At 33.6% G+C, this 16,441-nt stretch overlaps 2 protein-coding genes across 2 annotated transcripts in view; one reads left to right on the top strand and one right to left on the bottom strand.

Moving 5' to 3' along the window:
* LOC132096943 (piezo-type mechanosensitive ion channel component 2-like) overlaps positions 1-7,012 on the bottom strand; it is a 79,396-nt gene extending 72,384 nt beyond the window's left edge. Inside the window, exon 1 of the mRNA XM_059502628.1 lies at positions 6,076-7,012. Within this exon, the coding sequence (XP_059358611.1) occupies positions 6,076-6,139 (64 nt within the window). The 5' untranslated portion in view covers positions 6,140-7,012. The remainder of the gene's footprint in view (positions 1-6,075) is intronic.
* A 6,046-nt stretch (positions 7,013-13,058) lies between these two features.
* Positions 13,059-16,364, top strand: LOC132096002 (cathepsin Z-like). The gene is made up of 6 exons (XM_059501109.1): positions 13,059-13,214; positions 13,940-14,103; positions 14,181-14,360; positions 15,530-15,680; positions 16,007-16,172; positions 16,251-16,364. Exons 1-6 carry the CDS (start codon positions 13,084-13,086, stop codon positions 16,362-16,364), a joined length of 906 nt encoding a protein of 301 aa, XP_059357092.1. The 5' UTR covers positions 13,059-13,083.
* The last annotated feature ends 77 nt before the right edge of the window (positions 16,365-16,441 follow it).

Raw genomic sequence — 16,441 nt, 5'->3', positions numbered from 1 at the left:
AAATGAAAAAGTCATGCATGACCCTTTATATTAGATTTTAATTTTTGTTGAAATAACTATGTTTCTTATTAGTTCCTATCAGTTGTATACATTAGGGTTTTATCTTACACCTAATGTTGTTAAATTAATCTTTATTGCATTATTTCAGTATCACCGTGATGGGGATTAGTGTTTGTGAATGACACTGTGCACCCCCATATCTATAACTATTGCCCTCCTCAGCTCGATGAAAAGCTGTTTGTGATGAGCTTTGGATTATCATGTGACTTTCTCATCGCTACCAGTTTTTGGTGGTTATCAGCACATTACAGTGGTTCAAAATAGATATGAGTACTTCCATATGTTGGTTTATTAATATTATATCAGTTAATGAAATACATTATTTTATTATGAGTTTAAGTTAAGTCTGTAAAACCTAAAATGTTGCTACCATATTTTTTACAGTGAAGTTCTGGTAACCAGAGCTGTCGGAATTTTACCCGTAAATGTCACGGATTCATTTATTTGTAATTATTTTTTTTTAAAGTGTCCTGTTTATCTCTATAGTTTTTATTACATTTTGTAGGATTTAGTACATACTAAAGATTCCTGGTATGCATTTGAGTCATGCATTTGATTAATCAAATTTGTGCAACAGAGGTCAGATCATTTTTAAGTGTGTTAAACAGAGGCCTTTGACAGAAAAACTGCTGTGCCGCTGGTGGAGTTTGACGGCAGCATACCGGTGCGAGAGAGAGATAAGTGTAGAAGCACTAAACTCAGAGATAGAGGCCATTAAACTCAGTCTTACAGAATACAGCACACATTCATCCTGTTAATAAAACCAGCAGCGCTGTGAATACTGAGCAAAACACATTACTTTAACCCACCATCCTCTGGCAGAAATGTGAAGCTTCTTCTGAAACAGTTCACTTCAGTTAACTTCAGAAAGAGAGATTGTGTCAAATATTGTATTTTTACCCATACTTGGACATTTATGGTTCTCTTTCTTTCCTAATTCATCAAATACAGCACTGAACCGCAGATACAAATACATCTAATCCCATCTTTTACTTTTAACATGACACTTCTGACATGGACGGTTAACTTGAGATGAGAATAAAAATGCGGCTACATCAGAATCCCAGTTTAAATCCTCCACAAAGCTTCAGAAGCGAAACCACACTGACCGCGCTCAAACCATCGTCCAGTTTACAAATAATTTATGTTTCTGAAGAACTGAAAGCCTTTTCTGAAGAGCTCAGACTGACAGCAGGTGACAAACACTTTCAATTTTCTACAATTAAACCACAGACGCTTCTGGAGGAAAGATAGAAACAAACTCAACTCGGGCCAGTGTTATTATAGTTAACTAAAACCGTTAAAAATGTATAAAATAAAACTTAGCTTAAAATAAACTTTAAAATAAAATATTTACTGTATATATAAAATTTACCATCATTTTAATTGTACAAAAATATTCAAAATGACATTGGCATATTAAAATAATAGCAGTAAAATTAGAAAAACACAACAAAACTACTAAATGCAGGGTTATTATAGCTAACTAAAAACATCTAATTTTAATTGAACTTATACTAAAATACCTAAAACTAAAACTGAAATAAAAATGTATAAAAACTATATAGCCACATTAAAAATAAATTAAAATGACAAAAACACACAAAATAATAATAATAACAACAACAACAACTTTCATTACTTAAAATAGAATATTTTTTAAATACATTTAATTGCAGCTAGTAGGCTATTTTTATTTTACTCACTGTACTAAAATAACTAAAACGGAAATAAATAAAAAAACATTAAAAAAAATACAATTTCAAGAACACAGCAACAAAACAACCAACATTTAAAAACTAAAACAAAAATAAATAAAATAGAAACAAATTTAAATTATTAAAGGTCCAATATTGTACACTTTTCTGGAGGTTTATTTTAAGATTATATATTTGCAGTATAATTACCAAAAACCATCTTATTATATTTTTTTACAGCTCCTTTTCTGGAGGTCTACTAAGAACCGGTCGATTTTAGCCTGTCTAATTAATATTCATGGGCATCTATTCTGATTGGCCTGTTGTTTTCTGAGTGACGCATGGCCAGGCCAACCACAGGTAACTAGGGTCAACCAATTTCACAGTGCTAGCTGGAGGCAGCCAAACAAAGGGGAAACTGAAGGTGGTCCATTCAAACCAGCGCAGATTTGTCTACGCAAGGAGCTTAAAATATCATCTTGTTGTAATGTTGGTTGCCAGAATCAACGTAATACAGCCTCAAATTAGAAATTTGATCGCATATCTGCTGCCACTGCCAGACAAACCAATGTCAGCTATGTCAAAACAGCTATGGTAAAACAGGATAAAACGAGCGAACTGGACAGATACGATCGTCAAAAATACTTGTGTTTGCCTCGCACACTTATTGAAAAGGTTCAATAAAGTATTAATCTTTTGTTGTTGTGGACGAGTCTACAGATTTTTAGCCATATGTTTCTTGCATTTCACGACTATGTCATATATGAAAAAATGTCTGTGCATGTGTGTAAAACAACAAACTGTAATCATTTGTAACTGAATATACATTGTTGTGATTTATTGTGGCTGGAGCAATAATGTAGCTGTAAAAATAGTTGCCTGCTGAAATTGAAATGTCTACACATCTTCAACATGACGTGCTAGATTTTGTGGTTAAAGTTAACCTTTTCGACTTGTTTCAGTGCTGTAGTTGCTAATTGCTCAGCAATGGCATGGACGCGATATTGTCTGGGGTTTTGACTAAAGGAGATTGGGACAGTGGGCGGAGCTCGGGGTGGTGACTGAAGGAGGTGACCGTGGTTCTGACGTCAACTTTTTCCGGAAGTCACAACAGTTTGTGAAAAATCACAGCTACTTTATTCAGGCTGTGTGCATTTTACTGTGGACTGACTGTTTTGAAATTTATATGGTAGTTAAATAACCCCTAGACCTCAGTTATTGTAAAAAAGCCAGAAAATTTCAACTTTGACAATATGGGACCTTTAATATATATAAATGATAGGTAAAAAATGTATAGTCTGAACGCACTGTAAGTCGCTTTAGATAAAAGCATCTGCTAAATGCATAAATTTAAATTAATTTATTTCAATTTAATAAAATCGTGTTTCAATTACATTAAAATTCATCCCTCAATTCAGAAAAACAAAATGTGTATTTTAATATTATGATATTAAAATGAAAGTCTAAGAGGCTGGGCATTACAAAAAGGCATAAACATTCAAATACACTGTTTTTGAATGAATACCCACAATATTTTATATTACGTGTCTTAAAATGAGACTATTGTGATAAAATCACACTCGTCTCGTAACACTTCACTAGAGGTGCTGTCCAGGAGAAACATCTTCTTTGTGATGCTGACAAAGTCCAATAAATGTCTCACAAACGTCTCAAGGCCTGCTCACGTCTCAACATGAACATTCAGTGCTCCTGAGCGGATGACCTTTTGCGCAGTGCTACTTCAATCCAAAAAATAAAATCATCAAATATTAAAGGTGTGTTTACGATAATGGGCAGCCAATTCTTGTCTCCTCTGATGCCACATTATTAATTCATGCGGTTAAAAAGACTTTCCACCGATTAATGGAGATACTCCACGGCTTGGCAATTGCGTTTGGAGGAGAGAAGACTTGAAAGGACTGTCAACAGATGCATTATCATCTTATAGAGTGGACCTTATCTACCTATAGGAGGATCCCTACTGAGAGACAAGCAGAAAGTACATGTGTGTGTGTCTGTGTGCATTTCTGAGGGTTAATTATAAAGGAATAAGAGGAAATGTGAAAATGTATTAATTGTGGGTAACCAGAGATCTGATTAAGACCCTTAAACAGAGCCTGTAAAGCTTCTAGATTCATTTCATGGTTGTAAAAGCAACAGTAAGTTCCAACAGTATAAAAAATTTTTAAAAATACAAGAAAAAACCTTGGAAATAGGCTTTTTAAAAATTGTCGTTGAGTGTAAATGAAACATAATCTTTCTGACTATTGACTAATGTTTAGGTGGCTCTACACGCAACAAACAAACAAAACTATAAATAAAAATCAATAAAAAATTAAACTTTTAAAAATTATTTTATTCCAGCTAGTTGCCGAGGCAATATTTCTATTTTCATTTTAAATAAATAACTAAATGACACTAAATGACATGAAAATAACTAAAATTTAAATAAACATTTACAAACACTCTAGACATTAAATAATAATAATACTATAAATGGTAAAAACACACAACAAAATGACTAAATGCCCCAGGTTTATTACAGTTAACTAAAACCATAAAAAGTATCACTGAAAATGAAAAAACATAAAAATTATATATATATATATATACTATTTCAGCTAGTTGAAAATACATTTTTCTTTTTTGTTTTAATTTAACTTGACGTATGAAAATAACTAAAACTGAAAAAGAAGAATAATAATTACAAAAAAAATGTAAATTGCAAAAATGACTCAGGGTTATTATACTTAGCTAAAACCATAAAAAGTATCACTTGAAACAAGTATATTTAAAAAAAATTATAATTTAAGTTGTTTAAGACAAGACAACATTTCTCAATTTCATTTTAATTTTACTAAATTTAAATGACTAAACCTGCTCTATACACTTCACACTAACCCTTCATGTATTTCTGTAATTTTATTAATGCACTTAGTCATTTATTTTATTTTATTTTAGAATTGCAATTTGCAATAATGGATAAGTCCCAGCTGTCAAGAATATACAGATGGGAACAGAGCAAGTGTTTAATAATAATGTCACAAATAGGGGGAAAAAAGTGTAAATGTGTTATTAATTATTACTATAAATGGTCAGGCATGAATGAAATCATACAGAATTAAAAATAATGTTTTATGCAGATGTCACTGGTGTCGAATGTCTCTTTAAAACACTCGGAGGGGTTTCATGTATTACTCTGTCAATAATCAATGACATCCACTCATCCCCTGTGATCAAACACTCGTTATCAGATACACCCCACAGAACAATTAACCAGCCACAAGTTAAACCACAGGAAAATATAGATTGGGACAAACAGTGATTAATAATCATTTATCACGCATGTTTTACATCAGATGACATTATAACAAAGTCCAGCCATAAAGCTGTCTGACAAAAACTGTATTACTATCTTAAAACATAAAGGATGCATGATATTATTGTTACATTTATAGATAGATAGATAGATAGATAGATAGATAGATAGATAGATAGATAGATAGATAGATAGATAGATAGACAGACAGACAGACAGACAGACAGACAGACAGAAAATTTTTGTGTTTCATAATTAGTTTACTGTTTATATTTTAAAGAAAAGCACTCATAAAATTTTTAAATATTTTTAAATATAATAGCTGTTAAATATATAGCTGTTGAAAATGTCGTTTTGTTTTGTCACAGAAATTCAAATTAAATTAATTTGAAAAAAATGCGCACTAGAATTTACAATATATTTTCCACAGCACATTTCCACATTAAAGTGTGACAACTAGCCCCGGTTAATCCTTCAGTGCAATAGCCTAAATAAATTAATACATAAATAAGTGATATTTCGAAGGTATGACTAATACAAAGATTACAGGAGTTGGTATTAAAAAGAAAATACTAGGCTACTTCAATTTTTTTACTTTGTTGAATCCTTGCGCATATACTAACAATCTTTAAGTGACAATTGTTTTATCGCCAATTTGTTTGAGTGTTTTCCTTAAACACTTTTCTTGTATATTTTTGAATCCAGAGACTAATCAAATATATGTGATTTATATGAGTTTGTAGACGGAAGAATGCGGGAAAATGACGAAATGACAAATATTACAGTGATAGTAATGAGCGGTGCGCCATTCTCCACACACAAACGACTAAATTCTTTATGAAATGTCAGTTTATATAAACATATGACTTCCTATCTACATTCTATTTTAATTCAAACAGTATTTGACAGATCCAGAGCTTCGCGTGCTGCGTAACGGAGAAACTGCGCGTCTCCGAGCTGAAGACGCGAAACCCTGAACGGGATCAAATCAACGCTTACCTGCCGCCAGACACACTGGCAACAGCACCCTGAAGATCAGACCACACACCACCTCAGAAGCCATCGCTCTCAGATGTGAGGGACAAACTGCAGCATCCAACGGCCAGATGTCCTGAACCCGGGACGAGACGGCATCCTTCAAGCACCTTTACACCGGATCCTCCATGCGTCCTGCATGAAAACTTCCAGTTAAGGACTCCCTTTGTCTAAAAAAGTGCTTTATGTGTGTCTCAAGTTGGTGAAAATGTTTAATCTAACTCATGGTGATACTGAGATGTGGCGTTCGTTTGCGCAAAGTCCTTTAATTATTCTCCAGCGCGCATCAGGCACTCTCCAGCGGCGCCTCTGCGCCAGAGCGCGCACGGAACGCGTCCGAAAAACCGCGTGAATCCTGGAAAAACTATCAAAATCACTTCGTGTCCTGTGGAACAACGCGAAAGGATCTGATTCAAGTTCTTTAAGGCTAAATAAACCGTCCCTTAATCACCTGAAGTCACTCATGTCGAAGGTGGGCTTGGTGACTTCCTCGCTTACATCTCCACACAGCTGCTCTGAAAAGCCACAGGCATTCCGGTCAATGACAAACTCCCAATCCTGAGTGATGGAGCGCTGGTCCAATCAGAGGCCGCGGGGGGCGTGTCCTGCGAACCCTGAGGGACGCTCCATTTGAGTGCAGTTTTACTAGGAACTCATCATCATTAACACGGGGCTTCTAGAAAAGATTTTATCACAGTCATGTACTCTTTTCTTTAGCTGACTAAGCCAACTGGGAAGTAATAAAAGCCAGTCGCATAAATGGATTGATAGCCATACAATGGCATGCAAAAGTTTGGGAACACCTTGCAGAATCTGTGAAAATGTGAATCATTTTAACAAAATAAGAGAGATCATACTAAATGAATGTTATTTTTTATTTATTACTGTCCTGAGTAAGATACTTTACATAAAAGATGTGTTTTTTTGTGTATTTGAACCCTTTCCAGCAGTGACTGTATGGTTTTGTGATCCATCTTTACACACTCAGGACAATTGAGGGACTCAAACACAACTATTAAAAAAGGTTCAAACATTCGCTGATGCTCCAGAAGGAAACAAGATGCATTAAGAGCCGGAGGGTGAAAACTTTTTACTTTTGAAGATTGTGGTAAATTGTACTTAATTTGTCTTCTGGGAACATGCAAGTATCTTCTGTTGCTTCCGAAGGGCTGAAATAAATGCCAAAGTTTATTAGTAAAAAACATAAATTTTAAAACCATCATAAAAATTTGCTCAAATTATTCATAAATCATAAATTGATTGTATTGATCATAGTAACATCAGACAAAGTCTTGGTTCGTAAAAAAAAAAAAAAAAAAAACTGTACTAACCGTCCTTGTTGTTTTATAACCAGCGGTCTAGTAAAGAAGCATTCGTTTGCAGTTAGTTGCTTCCCTGACGTCTATTCCACCAGAGATCTTCAGCAACTAATAAAACCCTGCTGTTCCCTTCACATGCAGGTTAGCAGTGGATGGGATCTAATGCTGCAGGTGAGGCATCAATAACCCATTCGTCTGACATTGTGTTTGTTCATTAATGGTGTTGATTATAGGAGATCTGAGAGCAGGTCTCTCATGCTCTTTAAAAACTGCACATCAACTCTGGGCCTCGGGATGGCATCAAAATTTAAACACAAAGCACTTACACCGGATCAAACTTCCTGGATGTTTAATTCCTTGGCTCTCATAACTAGCTAAGAATAGAATAATGTCTATAATCCATATACTTAGTAGTCTGCATGCACATTTATTAGCCCTAATATATACACACATATGCACACAATTAGAGATGAAATATTAAGCATAAATATTTAAACCAGCAGTACCTTCATGTTAAAGATGATGAAGCAAACATCAACAAGCTGCTTTTACGATTTTAAACATGCTTTTTGTGGAAAATCCTCACTACAAACTCAAGACAGAAAAAGGTCTTCTTGTTCAAATCATATGAACTATACAGAAACAACCTAAATCCATTTTTATACGTCTTCTTTGATGAACAGAAAGTTCATAAGAACAGCATTTATTTGAAATAGAAATTTTTGCAACATAAATGTCTTTACTGTCACGTTTGATCAAATTAATGCTTACTTGCTAAATAAAAGTATTAATTTCTTTAAAAAACACTTAGTCTGGTGTACATGAATCAAAGCTTCTTTAAAGTTAACACGAAACACTAAATAGACATTTTGATCTCCAGAGAATTGCACAATATTCACTCAACAAACCATTTTGACAAACGTCTCTTCTCTGAAGTCTTTTCAGTAAAGCAAAGGATCAACAATCACGCCTAAGTGGCTTTGCAGCTAATCAATACTGAGCGAATGGAAGCGATTGATCAATATCTATAGTTTTTACGATTGTTCTCTGAGGATGGCGACTCCATGACCAACAGATATCAGGAAACATTCAATTTCTATCCATAATTCATCAGAGAGAATGAGTTAAATCAAAAGAATGGTCTTTTCTGATGCCGGTCCAGCCCACAACATGGGTGGAGATCATCTCTTATATCCACCAACATTTAAATTATGCAGAAACATAAACGTGATTGATTACACAGGTCTCGTTGAATGTCCAGCAAACGTTTGTTTGATTGTCCATCAGAAAACCAAACTGCATGCTGATTGATGTTTTGATCATAAAGTGACGCCAGGGGTATTACTCTCTTTTGCTTAGCATCGACCGTAAACTAATTTTCTACAGTCACAGGAATATATAATAAAACTTCAGTATTTGTGACTGGCATAGATCCACGTGCAGAGCATCTGACTTACAGTACGACATCCATTAAGAGCCATTTATAGAAGCTTAACAAGTTTACCTGAATCACAGCTGATTTAAAACTAGATGAATCTGATATTAAATTACAGTTAAGCTTCTAGATATCAGTGCAAAACAAGTAATGATAGTAGTGTTTGTTAAGGCAAAGTCTCATAGACACTTGGGATGAGTTCTTTTGATTTGGGCCTTTAAATACCCTTGCAACCGCCTAGCAACATCAGAACAGTGTTATTAGAGTTAACATTAAGCATGGAAAAAAAAGTTAACCAAAATAAACTAAGCAAGCAAACATCCTAGCAATACCTTATATGAATTTCATGAGGAGCCAGTGTAGAGATGCTAAGTTGTCATCACTCTTTCTGCCATGTTTTGGCTAAACTGTAAATGGGACAAAAAGGGCAATACCAATATATAACAAATTGCAATAGTTTAACCTTTATGAAATAAGTGAGTGAATCTTTATTTCCAAGTCCTTATTAGAAAGAAAATGTTTTGTTTTAGTGATAAAACTCAGGCGATAAAAGCTACCCTTATCAACAGCACTGATCTGCTTACTGAAAAGTAGTACTAGTACAAAAGTAGTGATTTGAAAATCACTCCAAGACCGCTCACATGATCTTTTACATTTGACCACAGAGGACCTAACTGAGCAGCCAGGCCAGGTAAGATAAGATATGCTATATTTCTGGAAAAAAAATAAGGCTCAGAGGAACCATATGCAATGAAATTCAAATGGGCCTAAAACTGAACCTTGGGGGGCACCACACTGTAATTGAGATGCACTAGAGGGAAAAGTTACCAACATTTACAAAGAACCATTCTTTAAAAGGTAAAATCAATGGAGGGCAGTTTCTATTGGTCAATTGTGTTGAATCGGGTCTGAGTTCTTTTAAAACTAAGACGACAAGTAAATCTGAATCCATGGACAGTAAAATATCATCAGCAGGATAATAATGCAGATTCAGTGCCATGCACATGTCTGAAACCAGACCGGTACATTATGTTAATACATTTGAAACTAAAATCATGAAATAATCTAAACAAGTAACCTTATAGTTACCACATAGCAGCACACAGAACAGGGTTATCAGTTAACTAGAACCATAAACAAATATTTTCATTACCTCAAATAAACATTAATTGAAATAAAATAAAACATTAACATTTTATTTCAGCTTGTTGCGAAAGCAACGTTTCTTATTTGTATATTTTTTTGATTGATGTACTAAACTGAAACTAAAATTGTTATTGATAAAATGAAAAACAATACAGACATATAAAATATACATATATATAAATGACCAAAAAAATGAAATCGAACTAAAAAAGTATCAGTACTATAAAAATATCGCAACAATACTAAAATATCCCTGACTCTGAACATACGATATTCCAGGATCATGACGGCAGGATTTACACACATCATGTAAAAGAAAATGAGCTGGTAAAAACACCACAACTGGGAATATTACTAATGGATTCCTCTGTTCTGGAATGAGTGTATGGTCGACCAATCACAGCATGTTATCTGTAACAGTGATGTCACATGACCCTGTTTGTTCAGTGCTCTTATGTAATCGCACAGCTTTACATTAGGCGTGGTGTTCCAGGTATCACTTTCTTCAGAACATCATCGTCCTCTTCCTCATTAGAGCCCTAAAACATTGATGATAACCTCTTAACCAACAACCACCATCTACCTTTAAAGCTCTGCATTATTAACGACTCTTTAGCCATCTATACAGTTAGAATTAGCGTTTGAGAGCCGACTGATGCTTTTAAGTTACAAAGTTTGTTTTTCACGTGTCCGTATCTATGAGATAAAGCATTACTGTGAATAAGAGAAAGATAGACACACAAATATTAGATAATGCATTGAGAAATATGCAAAATATACAGAAATTATGTAATAAAAATAAATCATATGACTGTTAAAAAAAAAAAAAATCACAAAAATTCAGCTGTGGTAGTCTGTAAAACAAATATGGTCACAATATTTCAGGCATTATGGGATGGCAGGTTAGTGCCTGTATAGATTTCATTACTGAATATCTCATTTATTAATGTAATGTTAATATATCAACATACCTGAACTACTAAAATCTGCTCTAAATATAATAATTTAATGATAAACACCATAATAATACATGTCCTAAAATAGAAAAGCACATGTCTTGATGAAAAAAAGATGTTCTGGAAATGTCCGACTCATAACTTTACTTACATACATACATACATATATACATAAACATAAAATACAGGCATTCTCTTGGCAATGTATATATATACATTGAAGTGTAAATTGATATAATTTTTTTCTTTTTTTTTCTTAGTATTTAAAAATATTTTTATTATAATTTACATAATTCATATCTATACTATTAACGTATAAACCTATTTTACATTTTTAACAGTACATTTATTGTCTCGTTAAATAAGAAATGTAATATAATTGAATTTTTTTTAAATATTTTAGCCTACTAATACTTTATAGAATAACTAGTATATTTATACTATAGACTTTTATAATCTGCATTTTGACATTATCTTACACGCATATTGTGTTGTATACAATTTATTTTATTAATATAATTTTATTTTTTTTATCTAAATCTCAGAAATAAACATTCTTCTGACTTGAGAAAATGCACATACTATGCATGATACACATGCTGCATAGGGCAGAAAAAGAGTTGTTAGTATGACATTGTAAACAAACTCTTCACCATTGACCACAGGGGTCTCACTGATCTTAATGGAGGATGTATTTCCTTTATGTTTCCTCTGAAAGTCCACAATCAGATCGTCAATCTTGTCCATTTGCATTCAGGTCATCATAAAACTACACGAGACAGTAGAAAAGCTCTCAGGAGATACACATGAATTGAACTGAGAGGATACGATGAAGTGCAGGTGGAAGCGAGAGAGCGACGTCAAATCGAATCACATGGCAATCTGAGTCCACACAGTCTGCTGAGTGGACAAACTCTGATCTTTAAACAACTTCCACACTTATGAGTACTGACCATAATTTCATTACATAAAAGTTAGATCAAGAAACACGGGTCATGATGAACCTCTCACTGACTTAAATTCTGCTTAATTAAGCCATTAGACCAGTTAAAGGCTGTAGACAAACACGCTTTAAACTTTTAAATCACTTCATGAAAATGGTTTCGGAAGCATTTGTTTAAAACAGTTGGACCTATAATTCTTTTGTGCTTAATTTTAATTAAAATTACTACAGCCTTTGTACTGTCCTGAATTTAATTGGAAAAAATTGATTTAATAATTTTAATAATGTTTTATAAATTCATTATTATTTTTTTAATGTTTCTTTATAATTTTAATAATTTAAACTGCCTACGTACTGTCATAAATTTAATTGAAAATGTAATTAAAAAAAGATTTATTAATTTTTATAATGTTTTATAAATTCATTTTTATTTACTTTTTAATGTTTCTTTATAATTTAAATAATTTAAACATAACTTTTATAAACCTAATTTTGGCATGATCTTACTGTGCATGTACTGCCCTGTTTAACTTAAAATGAATATAATTTATTTAATACTTTATTTTTTTTTAACTTTTAAATATTTCTCACCATGAATTATATTCATATTGTTAACATCTACAAACCTAATTTTGAAGTCTTGTTAAATTGAACATTTATATAAATGTAGTAATTTTGATTATTTTTAAAAATTATTTACAAATAATGATTACAAATATTTTAAACATCAATTTGTATAATTTATGTTAGAATTCTTAACCAAAAATGACACATCAAATAAAATGAACCCTAACCCTAAATATTAAGATAGAACATATAAAGTATACTAGAATACTACTGTACTGTATACTAAAAGATACTACAGTACAAACCTGAAACATTAAGAATGTATTTCAAAGCATTTTAGTGGCACCTGCTGGTAAGAATGAATCATTACAACTTCAATCCTTCAAAACAAATAAGTTCTACTGTAAACCCTAACTAAGCCTTTCAAATAAACAACAGCTCCTCCTCAAATGGTTTTAATTAAGTCAGAATGAACTTTCTCTAAAATAAATATTTTAAAACACTTTTAAACACCTTTAGTGACGAATGTAGAGCAGTATCTCTCCGGTGCTGTAGAGGGCGCTAAAACTCTTTCTAAAGCGTCAGACTCCGATGTGACCATTCATCATGGCGTCTGCTGTGTTTTGTTTTTTATTTCTGCTCGATCTGTTTTTGCACATAAGAGGATATACTGAAGTTCAGCAACTATCAGATTCATGCTACAAACCAATGAAGGACCACAGACCATCATTCATTAAGTATGGGAATAACGTTATATCTCATGTATACATATGTTTTACTTGCAATAACAAAACTTTTGCACACAACTTACAGTACTATGGCAATATTTGGATAAGTACGATTTAAGTGTCTTGTATTTTAGTACATATTAGTACATATAACATGTTAATACCATGTACCTCCTTTACTTATGGTAGTGTCACCTTTTTTTATTTTTACGTGTGCCATAAACCATGTTTTTTTTTTAATGTACCATTATAGTACTTTGGAACCACGTATATTTATTCTATATAAATATGGCAATTAACTGCAAAAAATAAAATAATAATAATAATAAAAAATCAGAATCAAAATGACCTAGTTCTAATTTTCTAAAGAATCTATGGAAATTTCTGCTTAATATATATATATATATATATTATTTACATGTATGTATCTTAACCCATTGGCAGATTTATTTTCTTGTTTTAAGCATAAACTCAATTATTTTTATGTATCTAAATACTTTTTAAATAAAGATGCATTTACTTAAGAAGCAAAATTACAAGACTTGTATTAAAATGAGTTTGTTTAAAAAAAAGAAAAGTAAATCTAATAAAATTTTCGTTCACAAGTAAATTTGAAAATATCTAAAAGGCACAAACTGTATTTTAACCTGATGTTTACAATGTGTCGTCTGCTGTTTTTTACTGAACTGATATGATACTGGTTCTGTAATAATAATAATCTGTGCATGTTTTAGGACATACCCCCGGCCTCATGAATATGTAAACATCTCTGATCTCCCTGCCTCCTGGGACTGGCGCAACATTAATGGCAAAAACTATGTGAGCGTCACACGCAACCAGCACATCCCTCAGTACTGCGGCTCCTGCTGGGCCATGGGCTCCACCAGCGCACTCGCAGGTCAGACTCAGGACACTACAGTAGAGTACAGAAAATACAAGTCAAAACACATGCATTTTTCCGTCTTGAATTTTCAGATCGCATCAACATCAAGAGGAACGGGGCGTGGCCTTCTGCTTACCTGTCAGTGCAGAACGTGATTGACTGTGGCGGGGCGGGCTCATGCTACGGTGGAGATCACATGGGTGTATATGCTTATGCACATGAGCGGGGCATTCCTGACGAGACATGCAATAATTATCAGGCCCGAAATCAAAGTAAGACACTGAACTCTGCAGTGACATGAGATGATATAAAACTGTATGGAGGCTTGTTTCTGCCATGGGATAAAATAAATACAAATAAAAAGGGAATTGCGACTTTTTATCTCACAATTCTGACTTTTCTCACTATTCTAAGAAAAAATGTCAGAAGTTCAAGATTCAACAAAGTTAGAATTGCAAGATATGGAGCCTCATTTATAAAGAGTGCATATACACACAGATTTGATCTTTGAGTGTGTGTACAATTAAATCAGCATTGTTGCTCATATTTGTAAAAACGTGCTCGGCGTCACATCAGGGTCTGAGCAGATGTACACACTTTTCTCGTCAGAGTACTGAAGGTTTTAAGCTGTTCTAAATGAAAAGTATTTAGAAGATTTGGACTTGTGATCTTTTATAGGTTAATAATAATGACATTAATTGGGAGTCGATTACAAGGCAGAGTGCTGAAACCATTCAGTTGCACGCAAGTTTACGATCATTTGCCATTCATAGATTTCAAATCTGAAAGAGAGGCCTATGTGCGTTTTCTGTGAGTACGTTCATTGTATCAATCACACCTACACATATTTGAGAGATGATCAATCGTAAGACAATTTTAGGATGGTTTCTGTGCAACATTTTATAAACAAGGCCAATAATCTTGCAATCTTTAGAAAAAAAGTCAGAACTGCAACAAAGTTAGAACTGTGAGATATAAACGCGTATTTCTAAGAAAAAAAAACAGAAATGTTGAATACAAACTTGCAATTCTGAGAAAAAAGTCAATGTGAGATACCGTATAAACTCACAATTCTGAGAAATAAGTAAAAGTTAAGAATTATTACAAGATGTAAACTTATATCTGAGAAAAAAAGCACTGTGAGATATACACTCAGAATTGCGAGAATAATCGTCAGAAATGTGACAATTGTGTTTTTTTTAATCTCATTGCAGAAACAGGCCTTCATACAAATGTCATATGAGTTGCATAAAAAAATTCATTTCTTTATCATTACAAAATGTGAATGTGTATTTATTGCAACTTGCATTAAAGCATTTGTCCAAGTAACATGAAAATAATAATTGCACTAATCATGCACTAATTTCTCCTGTATTTGATGCACACTGTAACAGTGAAGGTCCCTGGATTTAAATATTATGTATTTTAATTCTTTCTGAAGAATGTGACTCGTTTAATCAGTGTGGCACATGCTCGTTCTTCGGTTCCTGCTCTATAATTAAAAACTACACCGTGTGGAAAGTTGGAGACTATGGAGACGTCTCGGGACGAGATCGGATGAAGGCTGAGATCTACAAAAATGGGCCAATCAGGCAGGTTCTACAGCCCATATTTTGAGTTAAATATAAATTAACATAAGAAGCTACAACTCTCAATGGCAGAAAAAATCCATATGATGCAAACTGTAAAAGTATTTGGCTATAGTTCGTTAACAGTGGGCTGTTTACAGCAGGGTTATTATATTTAACTAAAACCATAAAAACTGTTACTTGACAAACTTTAAGCATATAAAAAATACACTACATTTATTTTGTTAGGTTAAAGCAAGGCAGTATTTACAGTAGCATTTTCATTTGGTTGATTTTGTCTATACCTATGAACTTTGCAGCTGTGTCAGAACAGTTTCTCTGTGTTCTAGCTGTGCAATAATGGCCACTAAAGGCCTGGAGGCGTATGATGGAGGGGTTTTTGCTGAATTTCACATCCTGTCTATGCCGAATCACATCATCTCGGTGGCAGGCTGGGCTGTCACAGAGGACGGGACCGAATACTGGATCGTCAGAAACTCCTGGGGCGAGTTCTGGGTTAGTAGAGTCACAGCGGCCTTCAAAGGGCTTTGGTCTGACATCGCTGTGATTAAACTCCTTGTCTTGTGTTTATAGGGAGAGTCAGGCTGGGCCAGGATCGTCACCAGTGCCTATAAGGGAGGGAAAGGAAACTGGTACAATCTTGGCATCGAGCACAACTGTGCATACGGAGACCCAGTCGTTACATAGATCAGGAAGAGCCTCACACAGAGTTAGAACTGACCTGAGATCAGACCTTAACGAGCACAGAGAGACTGTTTATAAGA

This window comes from Carassius carassius, chromosome 20, assembly GCF_963082965.1.
Source record: "Carassius carassius chromosome 20, fCarCar2.1, whole genome shotgun sequence".
Lineage (NCBI taxonomy): Eukaryota > Metazoa > Chordata > Actinopteri > Cypriniformes > Cyprinidae > Carassius > Carassius carassius.
This window is presented reverse-complemented; position numbering and strand designations above follow the sequence as displayed.